Source organism: Myzus persicae, unplaced genomic scaffold (genome assembly GCF_001856785.1).
Source record: "Myzus persicae strain clone G006 unplaced genomic scaffold, MPER_G0061.0, whole genome shotgun sequence".
In the NCBI taxonomy this organism is placed as follows: Eukaryota; Metazoa; Arthropoda; class Insecta; order Hemiptera; family Aphididae; genus Myzus; species Myzus persicae.
Genome location: NW_019101591.1, coordinates 407,704 through 429,381, shown reverse-complemented (window position 1 = coordinate 429,381; position 21,678 = coordinate 407,704). Strand labels below are relative to the sequence as shown.

Here is a 21,678-nt window from a genome sequence, read left to right as displayed (position 1 = left end):
ATATATAGATACATCAGAGCAATTTCCCCATTCTTTTTTTTTGTAACGTTGTTTCTTAGATATACATCTAAATCATGTATATGGGTGGATATATGGAATCCTCATAATAGGCACAATCATCCAGCTTATATTCGAGGAATTAAACAAGTAGCCTATGTAGGATGTTACTAAAACCCTCATATCTATAAATCCCAGAATGTCAACAAGACATTCTATCTTAATTCCTAATGTCCACCAGGCTCCTATTTATTTGGATCCCTGGAACTTCCTACACAGGGCGTCAGGGCAATATTAACTTCTTAATCATCACATTTAACTTATAATCCTTTAAATATCCTGTAAGTGACCTGGGTGGGTCCTCTATTAATACTACAATTGCAGAGGCGGAGTGGGGACCAAATCCAGTCCGGGAGTTTAAAATGTATCCAGGCCACCCACCAAAATTTCTTTTTTCGCTACGCTCAAGTTTGGTTTTTCTATTTACCTATTTCAAACTAATATATAAGTAGGTTTAATTTCATTACTACTTTCAGTATTATAAAAGTATTTCAATCACCATTTTGCTATATTTCTTTTAACTTCTGTCTTCTAACGCATTATATTAATATACCACTAATACCTGAAATTCTGAAAAATAAATTAGTAGGTATAGTTAATGGTTGAAACCAACGAAGGGCCTTAGTGGTTACTTACTACATTTTCATCCAAGTATATAATTTATTAATAAGCTGTTGTGAGTTATAAGTACCTATACATCTATGACATATTTGTATCCATATAATAAATTGTATACCTACTTCATTCATGGTGTTCCATACGAACGATGTGACCGAAAAATTCGATAACTTATCATTTGAAAATTGTAATATTTCTTCCAACGTATAACGGTAAGACATAGCGTTTAATTCTGTAAATAATTTAAAAACAATATTATATTTAAGTATGTGGGGCGCTAAATGTATTGCTTGAACAATATTCATACTGTCACTAGTGTGTCGTGTTATGAATTCAATCTGTTTTTCGGAAAAATTATTAGACGTCACAATTCGGTCAGATATGAACAACATTTTTTTGAAATTGTTTGATTTGATTTCTGAAATATTTCAAATTATTATTTAAATATAGAATTATTATTTACCGGTACTTCTTTGTAACATACGTTATAAATAATAATCAATAAATAAAACAAATCGGAAAAGAATATTTTTAAAAACTTAACACTTTTAAAGAATATATTTTATACTAGCATTTGTCCATACGTATTGAAATTTTAATATATTAGAACTATGATTTTAAGCCGTATTTTAGAAAAATATTATTTTTGAATTTTTTTTTTAAAATATTTAACATTTGATTGCATTTGTATTTTAAAATGTGTGATCAATGTTACATTATTCGAACTGAAATCTATAGGTACCTATATATAAATTAATTTTAAAATCTAATGCCCATAATTTTCACAAACATTCAAAAACTAACATGCAAATTGCAAATACTTTACTTTTTAACCTTCTGCCTATCTATAAATAAATCTAATCAGAATAGTTTTATAAATTCAAAGGAATACTAATATTCCAAAAATTTTAAAATATATTATTCCCTTGAAATTTCTTCTATCTCCCCAGGTCTCTATACCTATCTTACCTTTACATATGATAGATTTAACTATATGTGAGGAGGTTTATTATAATTCACAATACAAATTAAGGAACAATTTCGATTTAAATATTTCAAATGAGCGTCATAATATTATAGTGATTAAGAACCTTAAAAAAGTACCTATATAGAGACCCAGCTTTTAAGATGTTTCCAGAACCATTTTAATCAAATAACAGCGAGGACATTTATAGACTATAATGATAATTTCTAAATATAGTTTAAGTTAGAATATTTAAAAAAAAACTAACTACATGATTATATACTTATAAGTTACATTAAAAATATAGTAACTTAGTAAAATTAGAAATTTGTCTACCACCAACTGAGTTGGCAAAATAGTTAGAAAAAAAGTTATGTAGGTACTACAAAATATATTTAAATGTATAAACCAGAATTAGATCATATGGTTATCAATTATCATATATAATAAAATAAATATGGTCCAACGATAGAACATTTTTTTAATATTTATGATATTAAGTTAACCTTAGTAGGTATTTGTTCAAAATTTTAATTTTGAATTTTCAGTATTCGACAAATTTTGTTCTTTATCTAAGAATAGTTCATTAAAAATAACTTTTGAATAACTTTATGATTTTTATACAGCTAACTAGTTAAATTACCTTTATATTTACAGGAAATATACAACTATAGTTAAATTAAGTAACTCTTAAATAAGGCACAAAACAAAGTAACTAGGTCACCAACAATAGTAACGTCTAACTTTTTAACTAGTAAGTGCCCAACACTGCCTATCATTTAACAACAGTGACTGCACATAAATGTCAAATACTTGCAATAATAATATAGTAATAGTTATCATAGTATTAATTTACTAACCTTGGGTTTTTACCGTGGACGTATTATTACCTATTTCCTTTTGAAGTATCCATACAGATGCAATATTCGACTGATCCTAAGTAAATCATAATTTATCTATGGTATGATTGTACATTTTCATTTGGACTAATATTAATACAAAAAGTGTGTTTTAAATTTTTAATTATTGTATTATGTGAATTTGAGAATATAGAAATGTATTGGAGACTGAAATTTGAAAAGATAACAAAAAATAGTTGAAAATATAAATTATTAATTACTTTTAAAGTGATTGCTTCTGTTTGTGTATGTTGTGTTCTTTGAAAACATCTAGAAGCTTGAACAGCATCAGATAACAAATATTTGGTAGAAGCAGTTTTTGCTATCTAAAATCAAAATAATACATAAATTAATTAATATTCAAATACATTAGGTTAGTAAAAGGTTTTAATATCTTTTTTCTCAGCAGAACGATGAAAGTATTACGACTTTGTCTATTTTAAATGTATTTTCTGATACATTATTTATATTGCTATTTAAGTAATTTATTTTACCATTGGTAGCACAATAGATTGAATTAATTTTTGCTGAAAACATTGCATTTTAAATCTGTATAAAATATAGTAATACAGTAATTAGACTTGTATAATATTTTCATCCCTTAACTGTAAAAATTGAATATTTCATTAATTTTTAACTATAAAATAATTTAGTAATATACGTCATCAAAATACATTTTTTTGAAATTTGACGAATCTTGTCGAAATTATAGTATGTATATTATTATACATATTATTATATTATTATTATAGTATGCTATTATAAACATCCTCTGGTTACACAAAAAAAAACTCGAAATCGATTTCGTCAAAAACTGAATTTTACAAAAATACTTCTTTTTCCTTTTCCCCCAATGTTTTGAAAAATACTGAGAATTTTCAAGTTTGATCACCAAAAGTATCAACTAGATCAAATGTCCTATTCAAAACCAACCTAAAGTTGAAAATCGTAGCATTTTTCTTTCACTTATGGTTTATACAGGTATAAAAAACACACATCATAGTAAAATTAATACATTCATTGCGCCACGCAGAATTTAAAATGTTATTCATTTTTAAATACAAAATAATTTTTATCAACCAAAGTACCAAATAGATTCGATTTGCTACCAGAAGCCCCCTCAAAGTCTAAAATCTGAGCTTTTTTTATGCTAGAAAAATTGTCTTCTGAGAAAAAAAAGTAAAAACACACATCATTACAAAATTAATATTCATTACAGATCGCTCCACTCAAAATTTAAAAAAATATTCATTGCTGATAATATTTTATTTTACATTTTTATTTATTCAGTGACGCAAGTATTATATAATAGATTATTTTTTATAATCATAGATATGAATTTAATACATTCATATGTTATTTTGTCATATTATCTAGTTATTGGACCATGTGATAGCATCGTGGCGATCATAATCAACTTAGGTACGAAATACAAGTATTTTGTTTTTGGAAACCTTGATTTCAAAAACTATTTGTTTTTATTCTTACATTAAATTACGCTTGGCGGTGAATAAAAATGATGATAAAAAAATATTGTATTACCTAATATATTGTAGTAATACCTATTAGAATATAGGTATTAGTTGTTATCTTTCATCACGGACGCAATTATAGTATTATACTAGCTGTATTACCCAACTCTATTCTGGTTAAAAGTATTAATCTATTTATCGTTTTCCGTTTTTTCGTTAATAATAACATATCCGTGAAAACCCCATCAATGGGTTCATCCGTGTTTAAGCATTTTCCGGACAAACAAACAAATGGACAGCCACATGTATTTGTGCGTATTTCGTGCTATTATTTTACACATAATTATGTAAGTACTCGCGTTTAAAAATTACTCCGTATAAAATTTGAATTTGTGATACACAAGAAAAAATAGTTTAAATGGGTAGGTGCCTACTATTAGTAAATAATTTTGAAAAGTCAATTTTCCAAAGCTGTGCTTTAAACGATATTTTTTGTCATTTCGTTAGTAAAATGTACTCACAAATTGTTAGGCATGCCTACCCTATAACACAGGTGACATATATGTATATAATTTACCTTGGAAAATCAAGGTTTTTCCAAACACATATTCACCATCTATATTCATACCAAGTTTCTGTGACAAAAAAAATTATATCCAACATCATAGTTAATACCTAACTATTTTATTTAGAAAACTTATGGAAATGGGCAACCCTATATAAATTTAAAAAAAATATCGATCTTCGTGTGCCGATAACAAAATTTACGCATGAAAAAATAATAATTAGGGTTAAATGACCAGAAAACAATTTCTGAGTATAGCCTATAACCTTCACAAGATTGTAAGGAACATCCTACGCAAAAAAAAATTCGATCAAAATTAGATAGACCGGTGGATTTTAAAATTACGTAGCCTACACAAAATATGCATTTATAGCTTAGTATATTAAAATAGATTATATAACGTAAATTGTTAGCACAATACGTCAATACAATTACAGTAACAGCTACAGTTAAAAACATTATACTAATATTGACAACGAATTATTTAAAATAATTTAGATTTTAGATTCTGAACGAAATGAAAGATTGTATTGATTTTACAATGATGTGTGTTTTTTATATCAGTCTGTCGTAATTCTTTTTTGGCAATACAAATGTTCCAATTTTCTACATCAGCATTTTTTTAGGTAGGAAAGTGAATCTAGTTGGTTTATTGAGGGGTTCTCAGTAGTTTTCAAAAAATTTGATATGTCAAAATCGTGAAAATGTGCAAATCATTTTTAATTTAGAAATTCATAAAAGTTTGTATTTTAAAGTTAGCGTTTGAAAATATCATTAATTAAACATTCAATTTTTTTTTGTAAGCATTTGAAGTTCAAATTTTGATGAATTTCGTCAAAATTACGAAATTTTGCAAATTATTTTTGTAATTAATAACATATAAGATGTTTAATATTTTTAGCTAAGGACGAAGAATTTTATAGTGCAACCAAAAACTAACAAATATATTGACAGGTTTTTTTCATAGATATTTCAAGTTTAAATTTGAACGAAAACTGAAAAGTAACGGTTTTGAATTCATTAATCATTTGATGTAATTTAAAAATGTAGGGGGTAGGTACTTGATAGTAGTATACTATAGTACTTGATAGTACTTACTGTATTATTATATTGCATACACACAATGACATTTTCGTAAATAATTAATTCTACTTAATGTACTTCTAATAGTAAAACAAATTACATAAATAGCAATAATATCTTAAAATATACTTATAGTAATACATAGGCTATCGGTCTGTCTTCGCTTAGAATCGTTTTTCGTATGCAATGTTTTATCATTGAATTAAAATTTGACACATATAGATATGTGTCATAGTGACCCACTCGGCATCAACCTTCTACACAGAAGAGGAGTAATCGTTAATTAAAATCTATAATCGTTTTATAACATGCTCAATAAATGTACAGGGATAGTATAGTGGTAGACATGGACGATTTCCGTCCTTTTTATTTATTTATCAGCTGAAAATTCATATCTATGAATATGTATTGTATGAAAATAATTTAAATCACTTTGAATAAAGCGCATTGTATAGGTGTAGGTGTACAACAAATATTTTGATGCATGTATTGAGGAGAACCTGCTTATTAGGGGCTACCATTTTAATACCATTAGCAAGTTTTATTAAAAATTGGAATCATATTAACAAACCACTGATAAATGATAGCCTATTTTTACAATTAATTCGAATATAAAAAAGTAGGTATTTAAAAACGGGATGATAAAATAAAAATACAAACTTTTGAAGAAAATTGTATAGAGCAAAAGAATTTTAATATTGTTTGTAAGTTAGGGTTTCTAAATTTGATCTGCGAGACTGTGACTCAGTGATTCTACCCAACAGACATTTTGTAAGGGAATCAGAGCCCAGAGGTCACATGTTTGCTGATTTTTAGTAAAGCTGAACTTACAAATTACCAATTTATACTCGTATTTATAAATACATTCAAATTGCTTACTAATTATCAATAAAACATGTATTAAAATGTCAAATTCTACAATACTCCGTATACATATAGTGTATAGGTAGTAGGTACATATAGTTATTAAATATTAATTATAATATTATAGGCATAATGCTTACACAGTTACACATATTCAATATAAAATAAACTTATTATGCTTAAGATAGGTATTACAATTTACAATCTCTAAACCTTACACAACTGTATAAGTGTGTATAACACTAAACACATCGAAAATAAAGATATTAACGAGTAACAGCGTATGTAATTAAATACCTGTACTTATAAATATTTCGAGACTTTCGGTGCTCGTTACGATTTATTTACTATAAATTACTTATCTCGTATACAAACCTCATTTTGTGAAGTGTTTGAGATATTCTTGGCAGACGGTGCCAAGGACGGCAATTCTAAAAGAGTATTAGTCTTAGTTTCATACAATGCAGCTTTGAAGAGCTGAACGTCGGGCGTCTTAAATGGCTGATTTTGAATTTTCACCACCTTCAAAGTTTCGATTTCTAGATTATAAATAAAATTAATTTAATATTAACTATTAATTATTAGAGTATAGATATATCCATCGATACATATTGGATACACCTTTGATTTGGTATAATTGATATAATTTTGAGAGTGGTGCTTTGATCTGACCTGCAAAAGGTTCTCTTATTTTAAATAAAAAAAAATAACAAAATACGACTGTTCTTCAGGACGTGAGTTTTTCCTCTAAGAAATGTTTGGTACTTAGAAACACACCAGCTCCGACGCCCTTAGCTAAATTATTTCTATAATAATTCAGGAATTAGCTATAGAGTTATAGTTATTTCATAACTTCAATTCCCATTGCAAATATTTATACAGAGATATATTTTCAAATGAGTATCACTGCGCTTATATACCGGTCTGTATATATCACGGATAATATACGAATAAAATTGTGATTATTTCAATGGACATTTTATTGCAGCACCAATTTATTAACCACTCACATTTTCTATAAGTGTAAAAAAATTAAAGGGTTTTATAAACGTGACTCAGTTTCAATACAATATAATAATATTAAAAACAAAATGATCTCTGCAGACTGTAGACACTATTATTGTTTTCAAATGGTATTAGGCATTAAGTAGAACCTTATAAAGTTAACAACAAATAGACTAAATAAAATTAAGAAAGATGAAAACAGAGTTAAATATCACTACCTAAGGATAAAACTAGTCAAAACATACACATAATTTAATAATGGTATCATATATTCAACATATTCTATCTAGGTAATATACCTAGTAACTTTTCTATATAAGAAAATGTCAATAGATCTAATCCTGCAAGTTAATCCTTCAATACACAGCGGTGGATTACTTTTCTTGGTTTTTTGAAATTACTTAAAGAAAAGTTCCAATGTTTGAGATGAGTGGCCACAGTCACAAGCAGGGGAATCCTAAATGTTCCAAACAATGAATTTCAAAGTGCAAACATTATAATATTATGCATACATTTTACGTATTATCGTAAGCAGCTGCGCAATTTGGGAAGAGGGCAAGAAATTTTGCATTTGCACCAATTTTTTCTTTTATATAAACGCCTCTTTTGGCCTACTAGAAATAAATTTAAATCACGGATAGGTGTTTTAAATGTGATATTAAGTTAGTACCTAATTCGTATTTCAAATTTTTATTTTTTTAACTTTTAAATAGATATACCTACATGCATTTTTACTGTGGTCTGACAATTGTCTATAGATAAAATGAAAATCTAACAATATGTAATATGTTATATTGCAAAGAACAAATAATAATAAAAAGATTATCTTTACGGGGCACAATGTTGGCGTTTGTTTAAAATACAACCACGAGGCATGACCTAAAAGTCTCAACAATTAAATCATAATAAAAGTCGAAAAAATCACAAATAGTTTCCCATAAAATGTCAAAAAGAAAAAGAAAACCTAAAAATTGCATTTCCTGTTCATATTTTAAATCGTATGCCTACTATGTGCATTGTGCATAATATAAAACAGGTAGGTACTACAAAGGTGTAATTTCAACTTTTTGAAAGGTATGCTAACAGCTAGGAAGGCCAAACAGATTTTTTTAATTTAATATTTATAGACACTATATTGTACAATATTGTCTACAAAACAAATCTTGAAATCCTCAGTCACAAATAAAATATTTTATACCTCATTTAAATAATACATGAATAATAAATTAATATAAAATGGCATATAGTTTCTGATACTTCAGAGTTCAGACGGGGCGCTGGCCCCTTAGGTACCTACTATATATATATAAGGTACATGTATAACCTTTATCATTGATTACATACCTACTCGTATTATAATAAATGCTTTTATCCATAACATAAAAATAAAGACTAGCAAACATTTTGGTAACAAAAACTGAATTGAGGTACTTGATTCAAACCAGCCATTAATTGTTATACTTCAACATAATAATTCATAATATCAATTAGATAGTATAATAAAATATAATAACAAGTACGTATAATGACATTGTGTATATGAACAAATAACAATGATAATTGATAAGTCTAAATCTAAAATATATTCTAATACTCTAATGTATATAATGTTTATCGAGATAAAAATATACTTAGTTGCAGTCTACCTACTTAATTTATCCTGCTGTAAGAAAACAAATCTTTTGTTTCAAATTCTTAATATAATTTACTTATATTTATATTAGCCATATTAGGTTTAAAATAAAATTAATAGTGCATACCATTTTCTAAACTTGTACATATTTTTTCAATGTTATGCTCGTCGAAATGAAATATTTGTTGTAATTTCTGTGTCTTGAGTTTGTATTTATCCATTTTGGTATTTTCGGGTGTAATTATTTTGCAATATTAAAATTCATAATTTCGGTGGTCACTTTAAATATGAATGATAATTGATAGGTAAGTATTACCTATCCATACTGGGTAAACTAAAAATAAATCTTATATGTCTATGTACATATCGATTAAACAAACAATAACACAAAGGTTAACATGACGAATTGTAAAAGTGGGAGGTACCTATATATTAATTATTTTACTACAGTGACACGGTATACAAAGTGACGAATTTGCTATTAAAGGTGAACATCAGTGATGTTAAACAGCATTGAGCAATAACGTTTATAGAAATATTTTTAATACATAATTATAAGCAAAATTTTGAGAAAAATTAAAATTTCATACAATTTTTTATCGTTATAATTTTAGATACAGAGCAAAGCGAAAGAATGAATTGATTTTACCAAGGCATATCAATTAAATTAATTTTTATATTATAAATTTCAACTTCACGATAGGCAGTAACCAGAAAATATAAATATTTTACCATCATTATTATCAAACAGATCTATATAATATTATAATGTGACTAATGACTATATTATGGACTATGCAATCATGTTATTTTTTTGACATGTTATATTTTGAATTATCATAAGCATATGAATAAATAATTTTGTATAATACAGTTCAAAATGTAAAATGGCAACGTTGCAGAGTTTTTTGCTCAATCGTGTCTCAAGTCTCGACAAAGGTGTTGTAGGTATTTTCAATCGTGTCTCAGCCCAAATTTTGAAGAAAAAAATTGCCAATGTCACGAAAATGTTGCAAATCATTTTGTAGTTAAAGATGTATAAAATATTACATTTTTATAGCTCAAGGTTGCAAAATAAAAATACAAGATTTTTCATAAGTAATAGTATATATTGTAACCAAAAAATCTAAAAAATATATAAACACAGGTTTTTCAAAGCGTTATGTGATTAAAGCTAATTATTACTGTTATTATTGCCAATAAGGATTTATAGAAATAATAGTTTGCCTGGAAACTATTTTTAGGTAGGTATTATTGTCTAAAAAACAGTTTAAAAAAATTATCAAAGTGGGTGGAATTGTGGTAATAAGTAGGTGTATGTAATATTATGTTAATAGATCAAGAATAACAATATTATCCATAGTAAATTAATAATTTTAGGCGTTTGTATTTTAATTAAAATGATCCTATCATGCGTGAACGTGGAATCTCTATTACAGACTACAGTTGTACCTAGTCCGATAAATGATAATATTTTATACTTATTGTAAATTGTAATTAATATTAAAATGCATATTATAGTAAGATTATTACCTAAAAAACAATACTATCGTCCGCGACGGGTGAAAGATTAGAGGCCAATGCCCCTATGTGTTATAAACGCCACACCAAACCTGATAAAATATTATTATAATACAAATAAAATGATTATGGTAATAGGCATTAGCCGATAGGACGATTATGAAGAGGAACAATATCGGCGGCGACTGGACTGTGATCAGCGCCCAGCGGAGAAACGAATAACGATCGATGATGAAATATTCTCTTTTATTATTACCCATGGTCTTCTACTTTCTAGTTTCTAGAAGATCTTCTAAAAGACCGTGTTATTAATTTATTATCAGTCCGACACTCCGGCCGGCCGGCCGGCAGGCGGCTCAGCGGCTGCAATCGAAATAGTCCGAAAATAAAAATAGTTTTTCTATAGTTAGCCTGCTGAAAATAATCGCGGTTACAAAAGTTCTTTACAAATTATAATCTTGAAAATAATAATACGATTTATAAATATTAATAAATTTACCGATCATGTTTTAAAACTGTTGGACATTGCACGTACGGTCCCGTATCGAGACGATTGTAGTCTCGTTTTTTTCCAATCGACGACGATAGTACTGTTTCTCATAATATTAATACTATTCTTGTTGTCAAAAAAAAAAAAACAAATACAATCGCCGGTGGTGTGATTCGGAGGTGATCGCACACGGAGAGGGGCGCCCGGCGGACAGTTTGGAAAAAATCGGAATAACCACCGCCTCCGGCTCCCGCCTCGCGGCTCGCACTCGGCGAGCAGATGCCAGATAGGCGCCGGTACCGTCGTGTGGTTCTCCGTGCGCGTTCGCTGTTCACTGCTAATCAGTAATCAGTCGTTCAATCGCGCTCGTGCTTCGTGTTTGCCGCCGCGGCCGATCGATTGCGTAATAAAAATCGTTCCGAGGTACGCCCGACGGACGGTCGGCGTTGTGTCGTGTGATCGGCCAGTTGGTTTTTCTGTTGTTCAGACCATGATGACTGGTCTTGTTCTCATCCTACGACAGAAGCTGTACGAATAGCCGAACATTATGGGAGCCAAAGTGTCCAGGACCGACTTTGAGTGGTCGCCCACGGAAGAGCCGCACGCGACGCGTAGGAAAGAGATTTTGGGTTCGTATCTTGACACGTTCTAGACTATAGACCTACCCAGTGTAAAATCTCATCGTCGTCGCCAATATTTATCTTTTTATAATAATAGAAACATAGTGTGTAGGTTAAATTGAGTAATTCGAAAAACACATTATTATTTAGGTAGGTAAACGTTTTTTTTTTTTTTAAATCTTGTTCACCACATTTGGTAAGAATTGAAATTATCACCAATCAATCCAACTCTCTATTATCATATGATAGTATGTAATACAGCTCTAAATTACAAAGTACAGAAATATAAATTTATTATTAAAAATATAGCTATACTAAATTAATTTTTTGTTTATATATCTTGAAAATATTACAGTTTTTTGAAATTGATGCAAATAAGATAATTTCTAGACAAAGAATGTGTTCTCATATTATCCCTTTTTATATTGTTCCCTATTTATTGAATTTCTTTCCATTTAAATAAAATAATTGAACATAACTTTTTTTTCATTTAAGGTTTACTACCAATAAATTCTAGTTTAAAATATACCTAACTATTAGTACCTAAGTGCAGTTAATTTCTTTCTATATTTGCTATCTAAAAATTATAGATTTACAATTTGAAAATTAGGTAGGTCCCAATAATGTATTATTACCAGGGGAGGATTTATCTTTTTTCTCTGCTATAGTCACTAAAAATATGTTGCCTCTATAATAAGTGAACAAGATATAATAGCCCCTGCAAAATACTAAATATAAATGAATATAATAGACCTAAAATCATTTGAATTTTTGGACTATTTTTTTCTTTCATTTTGTTATTTAGCCCAGGTATTTTAGAAAAATGTCAATGGATGTCCACCAAATTTCAATGAAAACCTACAATGATAATTTTTATGAATTATGAACCATCATTAATTAATTAAAACCATTGTTTGGAACATAAGTAAAACATTACCATTTATAACATATTTTGTAATACTTTATTTTTATAAAAATAGTCATTCAAAACAGATGTTAAAGTAAATATTTGTATGTAACAGTTCTCAACTTAATTATTTTAATATTAGAAGTTGATTAGAAGTTGACGTCTTGTTTTTTAAAATATGTTATTACTACTTACCTAGTCATTACCTAGGCACCTTAGTGCTTTCTTGTTGGTTTGTAAAATACACGGATACCCTACATACGCCACAATCTCTCAAACACAGACCAGACAAATGAAAAATAATATAATAAATATTTAATACAGACTCAAGTTTTTGATTATTCTTATTGTTACTCTTTGAACAAGACAGTTCATAATAACAGCAATACCACTAGGGTTGTCGAATAAATAATTTTGTGTGACTGTAGGCGTATTTTCAATGTGGCAATGTGGGCTCTGCGCAGATTATAAAAGGGTGTTTAATTTAGTGTGATCAAAAACTGTTTTCACTACAATGTACACTTGTTGCGTAGATTATTTTTACGAATTTATTATGACTATAAATTATAATGAATAAAAATAGTGTAAATATAAAGTAATTAATTTTACATTTATAATTATTATGTATTTTAATCAAGCATTACAGAATTTGTGTAGTATTATTATTTTCTTAATATTACTTACAATATTTTGTATTGCCTACACTGCCTAAAAGGAAATCCGTTTCTGACCATTACGCATAGCTGTTAAATTTATAGTTACCCATGAGTGTTGAGTATATACATATTTTTTTAACCTAAATTATTAGATAATATTTGACATTTTGTGTTTCTATTATGAATATTAAAATGCATCATTTTAATCTGACTAACATATATAATGTACATATTATATCTACCTGTATTAAAATGTATGCATTTTATGTTCATTATTGATAATTAAAATAGTCCCATAAAAATATCAATTGCTTAGTTATAAAATTATATTGATTTTATATCTAATATTATGTTTTCAAGTTATATAATATAACATTTTTATCGTGGAACGTATTGCCGAGTTAATATATATTTTTATATACCTAAGAAGGAAGTTGTTTTTGTGTCTAATTTTACTGATTAACAAAATTAACCATTTATTAGTTACAATCACTCATTTTTTATGTAACCCTTTACCTATAAATTCTTATACAATATTATATAGGCATTTTATAATCACAAATGAACATGTTTCATACTATAGATAAGTACCTACTGTAATAATACCTACTGTATTATAAATTACAACTTTATATGAAATACAATTTACACAAATATATTATTTCATTAAAATTTGACAGAACCTTAAATAACCAACAGTACCTTTAGTATCAAATATGATGACATTTAATGGTATTCAGTATAAAAACTATATTAATACCTATACCTAAATAATTTATATACCAATATTAATTTATACCTAATAACAAGGTTCTTACATAGGTATACATTTTGAAATTAGTCAAGTATGTACATTGTACATTAGTTGTAACAATAAATGATTTGAAATGTGTATACATATCAAATCAAATGTGGAACAATTAATTTAGTTTATAAATTGTATTCTGTTGAATAAAATTAATTATTTAAATCACCAGTTTCCATATTATGTATTATCTGCTAGCAGCATTATCTCTGTTAAATATTGACATCGACTATAAATGATGTAATTTTGTTTAGAATATTTTACCAAGGCTATTTAAATTAGTTTAACTCTCAGTTATAGTTCAACTACAAATTTATATCTCAGTTTGATTAAGAGTTCAATCAAATTAAGTAGTAATATTAATCTTTTATGATATCAGTAATACAGTTAAAATTAAAAACCGAGTTTAATATAATCAAATAAATATTAGGTACTATTTATTTACTTATAACTAGTATTGATTATAAATAATATTCATAATCAATGTTTTTAATTCTTGGCGTATTTATATACTGTAGATGTATCTATATAATGTTTCTGGTTGGGTAAATTGTAGTTCTTGATGCTTCATAGGGTAAATTATAAATTACTTTAGAACAAATCAAAGAAAATAAATGCAGTTTGCAAGGTTCTTTTTCTTGCTTTGCCATTAAGTAATTTGTCATGTCATATGTATTCAAGATAACAATTTATTGAAGTTTAATATCTGTGGTATGCTCATCATAATGTATGTTGAGCATTTATGATAAAACTTTAATTTAATCTTTGAATTAATATTAGTCTAGATTTATGTGAATCACAAATATCTTTAAATGGCTAAATTTTTGCAGTTCATACAAATGTCCAATGTTTAAATGAAATATATCCATTGAGTCATGAATAAAATTTGTCTCAAATAAAAGATGTTGGATAAATTCTATGAAACCTAGACAATCCTATTTTTAATGTTTGGGTATGAAAAAAATAATAGTCTTATATACTGAGTTAAGTTATATAGATAACATAGGTACTATTCTAAATTATGAAAATGATAATTATAAATATTGTTTTTCAAATGGGTATGTAAAATATCTTATTAGCTATTAATAGGGCTGGGATTTATATGTAACAAAAAACCAAACATATATACATATGTATGTAATTAAAATGGCCAAAATATGTAGTAAAAAATAAAAATAAAATTCTAAATAATTCAATCGGTTCGAAGTAAAACAATGACAAACCATGTAGTGTTTTAAATTTTCAAGATTAAAACTACGGTGATTTGGTCTTCACACTAACTTATAGGTACCTGCAAAATATGTAGTAAAAAATATGCAATAAAAAAAATTTTTTAACTATGCCCCTTAGGTATCTATATATGGTACTCAAATTCCTACCTCTTCCACTGTCAAATATCTAGGACTTATATTTAATTTCAGACTTACCTGGGCCCCTCACCTTAAATCTAAAAGACAAAATTTAAACCTACGGCTGCGCCTGTTAAAAACTTTCTGCATTAACAATAAATACACAAACATTAAAACTAAAATTCTTATTTATAAATCTCTAATCAAGCCCATCTGGACATATGGCATACAGCTCTGGGGTAGTGAAAAAAATCTAACATCAATAAGATTCAAACTTTTCAAAATATTGTGCTAAGAAAACTACTTAATGCTCCACATTATGTCTCCAACCATTCTATACATCAAGACCTCAGGATGAATTCCGCCAAAGACGAAGCAAAACTATATTATAAGAGTTTCCACAGTAGGTTAACCAACCATCCTATCCCTCTTATAAAAAATCTAGCAATCTCTTCGATTCCGGGCAATCCCACTAGACGTCTTAAACGTTACTGGTGTCGTGACCTGCTAAATGCATGAATTCTAGAAAATCCCCTTAATAAACTGAAACAATATAGGTAGTGTCATCAATGGGTGGCTTCTTCCATCATATTTTTCATGCTTATTACTCTTATCAAATGTATTTATTGTTCTATGAATAGATTGTAAATATCTTGTAAAAAAAAAAAAAAATATATATATATATATAAACATGTTAAATTTAAATACCTTTATACACTTACAATTTTTAAGATAATAATGTATAATGTATTAAATGTATAATACTACTTAACCATCATTTATGATGCTGAAATTGACAAATTATTTTACGTATTGGATTTTTTTTTGTCAACATTTACGAAGTATGTAAAGACATGTTAAATAAAATGTCTTATTTTATTGCAAGACGGTATATATTATATGTTTTTTTATGTATTATTTATTTATTTCAAATGCAATTTATACTGTTTGTAATGAAAACTGAATTTTTATTTTTTAAATAGGTCTATAAGTAAAAGTCTGGTACTTACAATTTTTATTATAGTAAATTAAATATAAATAATCTTATCTGCAACACAGTACCTTAAAATGGTAAAACCAAATTACATTGATAATGTTATTATTTGATTTCAGAAAAGCACCCTGAAATCAAGAAACTTTATGGACCCGATAAGAATTTTAAATGGATTGTTATAATTACTACAGTATTACAGTTGGGATCTCTTTATTTTATTAAAGATTTAAGATGGCCAACTGTTATGATTTTGGCCTATTGTTTTGGAGGTGTTGTAAATCATTCATTGATGCTTGGTAAGATAATATTTATTAACTTTAATCGTAAGTTATTTATTCAGGGACTAAGACTTTAATTTTTTTTTATTTATTTATTAGTAATTTATTTATTGATAATTGGTAAAGGTTTGGGTCTTTAAAATATTTTTTTACGGGGTTTGTTTATATTTCATGATTTTATGGGATTTTATGAATTTCAAAACTTAGTTTCCGATGAATTTAAATTATTTTCAATATGTTCAAAAACACGGTAAATAAAATTAATTTTTGTAATAGTAAAAATAACTTTTAAATGTGTTTGTAGAAATTATCTGTTAACGAATATCATGTGCATTAATATCTATTACAGAATATTATATACATAGGTTGATAGACCATTATTGTCGGTTATCTGGGGTACCAAAATAAAACCTTACCTACGCGGCAGAAAATAGCATTACAACACTGTATATAACATATGATTATTGTTTCTAACCAATAAATTGTTAGTTTAAAAGAGTAATTTCTTTCTACTTGACTAGGAACATTTGATTAGGGCCATTTAAAATTGTAAAAACCGGTTACAGTTATTTTCAGTTCTTTAATTTACAAAAAGTTTTGGGTCCCGTAACGGGTTATTTTCGCTCTGGTCTCAGTCCCTGAATTTTAATTACTTTACACTAATATTATATTGATTATCATTTGCAAATATATTTTCAGCAATCCATGAAATTGCCCATAACATGGGATATGGACCAAAATATCCAATGTACAATAAATTACTGGGTATGTTTGCTAACTTACCCATTGGTCTTCCATTCTCTGTCACTTTTAAACACTATCATCTTGAACATCATCGGGTAAATAATATAATTCATCAGTAAATTATTCATGGTTTACTATAGATGTTATATTTCATACCATCTTAAACAGTATGAATTCATTTTTGAATTCCAATATCTAGCGCGTAATTTACTGTTTTTTTGTCAGATTTAAAAAAATGTTAATTTAAAAAAATTCTTAAATTGTTTTTATTGAGCTTAGATTTAATTTATTTTGTACTACATATGTATTGAACCAATTTAATTTACATAATTTTATTATTATATACAGTACCAAGGAGATGAGAAACTTGATACAGACATACCTACCTATGTTGAAGCAAAATTATTTAATTCGACATTTGGTAAATTTATCTGGGTATTATTACAGCCATTTTTCTATGCTTTAAGACCTATGTTTGTTTATCCAAAAAATCCTACTGCACTTGAAATCATTAGTGTTACTATTCAGTTGGCGTTCAATTATTGGGTATATTTTTATTTTGGTAAGTTAATTGTATACAAAATGTATAAAAAAATTATGAAGTAATATTAGTTGATAATTTGTATAAATCAATTTTTCCAAAGGTACAAAAGTAATTACATACATGTTAGCTGGTTCGTTGATGGCGATGGGTCTTCATCCCGTTGCAGGGCATTTTATTTCTGAGCATTATATGTTTCATAAAGGGTATGAAACATACTCATATTATGGTCCATTAAATTTTATTACATTTAATGTTGGCTATCATAACGAACATCATGACTTTCCATTTGTTCCTGGTTCTAAACTTCCGCAAGTGAGTGTATAGCTTAACTTTTTGAAACCAGTTTTTGATAACTCAAACTTAATGATATAAACATAGTGTATACTCTGTCCCACGAGAAAATGGTCACTTTTTGAGGATCACAAATGATTAAATCGGTGCTTTGAGTCGCGCTTCATGATCACAGAAATACCGAGAAATTGAGAAGAGTTCTGCAGCACTGATGAGAATTGGTCTGTAGACTGATTATTCTCCGTGTGACAGAGTATAGTAATTTGTATTCAATACCCTCGTAAATTTTAATAGTCAATCAGACTTTTCTTTTAAATTTAATGTATGTATATTATGTTTAATTAAACAAATCTACTAGTTTATTATTTTATATTTTCTAGTAATATATGCGATGTTTTGAGCACTTAATTCTATTGCTATTTTATTTAAATTGCCAACTTCCTGTATTAAAATATTTTAACTATGAAATATTACAAGATGTGTTTTATTCATTTAGGTCAAGAAAATTGCGCCAGAATTTTATGATAATTTACCTCAACACCATTCATGGACAAGTGTGCTGTATGATTTTATCATGGATCCTAACATTGGACCATATGCACGAATAAAGCGTAAAAATAAAGGATTAAAATTTTAAAGTTACATCTTAAGTATAAATCAAACAAAATTTGTATAGACGAAACTGTAATCTGTAAAGATAAGCCATAACTCAGTTTAATCTTTCTATTTTTTGTTATTAATTAAAGAAGAAAAAAAAATGTTTATTTAAAAAAATTAATTAGCCCAAAAATTGTTTTTTTTTTAACATTATTATATTTATTTTATTTTACCCAAGGGTTTTTTTTGGTCAATATTGCCCACCAAATATCACTTAAATGATTGTCATGGTTAGTTACTATCTTTAACCTAAGTGTATAATATATTGTCTAACAATAAAAACAAGTTATTTTATTTTTACTTTTGTACCCATGATAATTACTATTTGTATAATAATAAAATAATTATTGGCATAAAAATTCTCTAAAAATATGTAAATAACAAGTATAAACTATAAATCACAAAGTTTTTAATTTTTATGCAATAAATATCAATAAATCGTTAATAAATTGTAAATGCAAATTTAATAAAATTGTGTCAAAATAAAAGTACCTATCATAAGATAAATAATGTTGACTAATCAAATATTTTATAGTTATAAATCTGAAATAATTTCCATTGTGCGACTATTTAAAATGTATGAACACTTTCATCTCCATTTTGTCTTCCCTTAATGATTATAGTCAATTACAAGCTTTTAATTTCAATTTAAATTCCTATTCATTTTAATTTGTTTGTTTACATGCAATCATCTTTCCAAGTCATTAATATTTTATCTTTTGCAAATATTATGTAGTATAATATGACCTTTGGGCATTTACTTTAAAATAAATAAACTGACCGAAGTTAGTTTATCACAGCAAATTGACATTTTTAAGATAATTAATGATAATATAAGAAATTCATCATTATCATTTTACCTAACATGCAACTTGGTATTTCTGATGTTATGTAACTGAAGCTAAACCTATTACCTAGCTATAAATTTATAATACGTATCATCATGGCATTAAAAAAATATTATTTGTAATTTTAATACTTTTTGATGAACAGGTTAGCAAAACAAAACACTTTTATTTGTTAAAGTTGTGTAATTGACAATTAAAAAAAATTCTCCGGCCACAGTAGCATGTAAAACAGAATAATAAAAATGGTATTTTCCTAGAATAACAAACTATTTAGTTTTTAACTCTGTTTTAATCATTATTAAAATTTAAAACAAAATTAAAATTAAATGTATAAATAAGATAATATATATAATATATATATATATTATTTAAATATTGAGAGTAGTGAAACACTAAATCATTGAAACAAATAAAGTAGGCAATCTAATAATAAAAATAAATCAGCTGAAAAAATGTAGGCTATGCAATTTTAAACACCATATATGACAAATTTGGAGGTGACCATTTTTTATGTTCAGCTTTTTTTAAAAATTGCCTTGATATATATTGTTTGTGACAAACTGATCAATAAACACCAAGTATATTATTATAGCAATTAAGAGCCACAGTTTCATATATTATGACTCGTTCCTTATCTAAGACTATCGAAATATTATTTTTCTATTAGTAATTACAAATTGTACTTGCAGAATTAAAAATGAAGCAACTGCTAGTGCGCAGTTCCCAGAAATTGTATTACAATTTGAAATTAAATCATTAAGTACTACTTTTAGGAGCCCAATATTTACTATTTATGATTTAATTTTATGGTATACAATATAAATTCTACTTAACTACTTAGCAACTACTATTTTTATTCATAATCTGTGAATTTAGGTATTATTTATAATATTTAGATACTATATGGAACTAATTTATATTGCTAATATCTAATTAACTTTTAAACTAAAATACTTAATTGTTAACTTATATAATATTATCAAAAATATGTGATATTGTGAAGATTAACATTATTATGTCGTTTTTGTTCATAAAAGTAAAGTTTATTTTTAAATTGTTTGTAACTTATATTTAAAGTTTCAGCTCCTGATAATTCACCACTTAGGTTACTAAGTACTGTAGTGTTCTCTGTGTACAGATTACCATAGATGGAATAGGATGATATAAAGTTGTATTTAAATAAGCGTACTCGCCATACTCTGAATAATTATGTTTAAGTAGTTTATTGTAAATTCGTCAAAATGTAAATCTTTAACATTGAGCTGTGAAATTACTGTATCTCATAGAATATTCAGATCACCAAAATATTCGAAGTGTTAGAAAATACGCTATTCTACTATTTTATTTTCTAAATACAACTATTGTTGATCAAAAATCGAAACATTAGTTCAAAAAAACAGAGTTGGCTTGGTGCTCTAGCTCTGTGAAATCACATCTGGTCTTACCATCTACATGTCCATCATGTTTATTACCCACGCTCGTAAACCTGAATGCATCTAACTGCAGTTGCATTTACTGATAACTGTTATTTAAATAATTACAAATATCAGTGGCATGTAACATAATATGGTCCAAATGTTGCTCAGGCAAAACCAATTATGGGTAAGTGAGCATTGATAGAAGAAAAATACTAAATATGATATTTTATCCGTAGGTACAATAATACTAAATGTGAGTATAGTAGACCACCTAACATTTTTAGAGGAACAATCAATTTTGATACACTTTGCTGATAAATTTTATATTTTAAATACATCCATTATAAAATCATTTCTGGATTCAGTGTCGATCGTGTACACTGTTGTGTTATTGAG

The 21,678-nt window shown here is 27.0% G+C and overlaps 2 protein-coding genes across 8 annotated transcripts in view; one reads left to right on the top strand and one right to left on the bottom strand.

The window, feature by feature from the left end:
• The window catches only part of LOC111029798 (WD repeat-containing protein 78-like), a 43,179-nt gene that overhangs the window by 8,483 nt on the left and 13,018 nt on the right, over positions 1–21,678 (bottom strand). For 4 of the 7 annotated variants that reach the window (XM_022308970.1, XM_022308976.1, XM_022308972.1 and 1 more), the window contains exons 3-7: positions 6,898–7,061; positions 2,760–2,864; positions 2,500–2,575; positions 983–1,093; positions 798–907 (exon numbers count right to left, since the gene is read on the bottom strand). In XM_022308970.1, coding sequence (XP_022164662.1) covers positions 798–907; positions 983–1,093; positions 2,500–2,575; positions 2,760–2,864; positions 6,898–7,061 — 566 coding nt within the window. Of the gene's footprint in view, positions 1–797; positions 908–982; positions 1,094–2,499; positions 2,576–2,759; positions 2,865–6,897; positions 7,062–9,287; positions 9,863–11,180; positions 11,282–21,678 lie in introns of those variants that run through there. The other 3 variants (XM_022308974.1, XM_022308975.1, XM_022308977.1) reach the window with 2 other exon arrangements.
• On the top strand, positions 11,463–19,117 carry LOC111029799 (sphingolipid delta(4)-desaturase DES1). Its single transcript, XM_022308978.1, has 6 exons — positions 11,463–11,800; positions 16,622–16,798; positions 17,480–17,619; positions 17,873–18,086; positions 18,169–18,380; positions 18,856–19,117. Exons 1-6 carry the CDS (start codon positions 11,719–11,721, stop codon positions 18,994–18,996), a joined length of 966 nt encoding a protein of 321 aa, XP_022164670.1. The 5' UTR covers positions 11,463–11,718; the 3' UTR covers positions 18,997–19,117.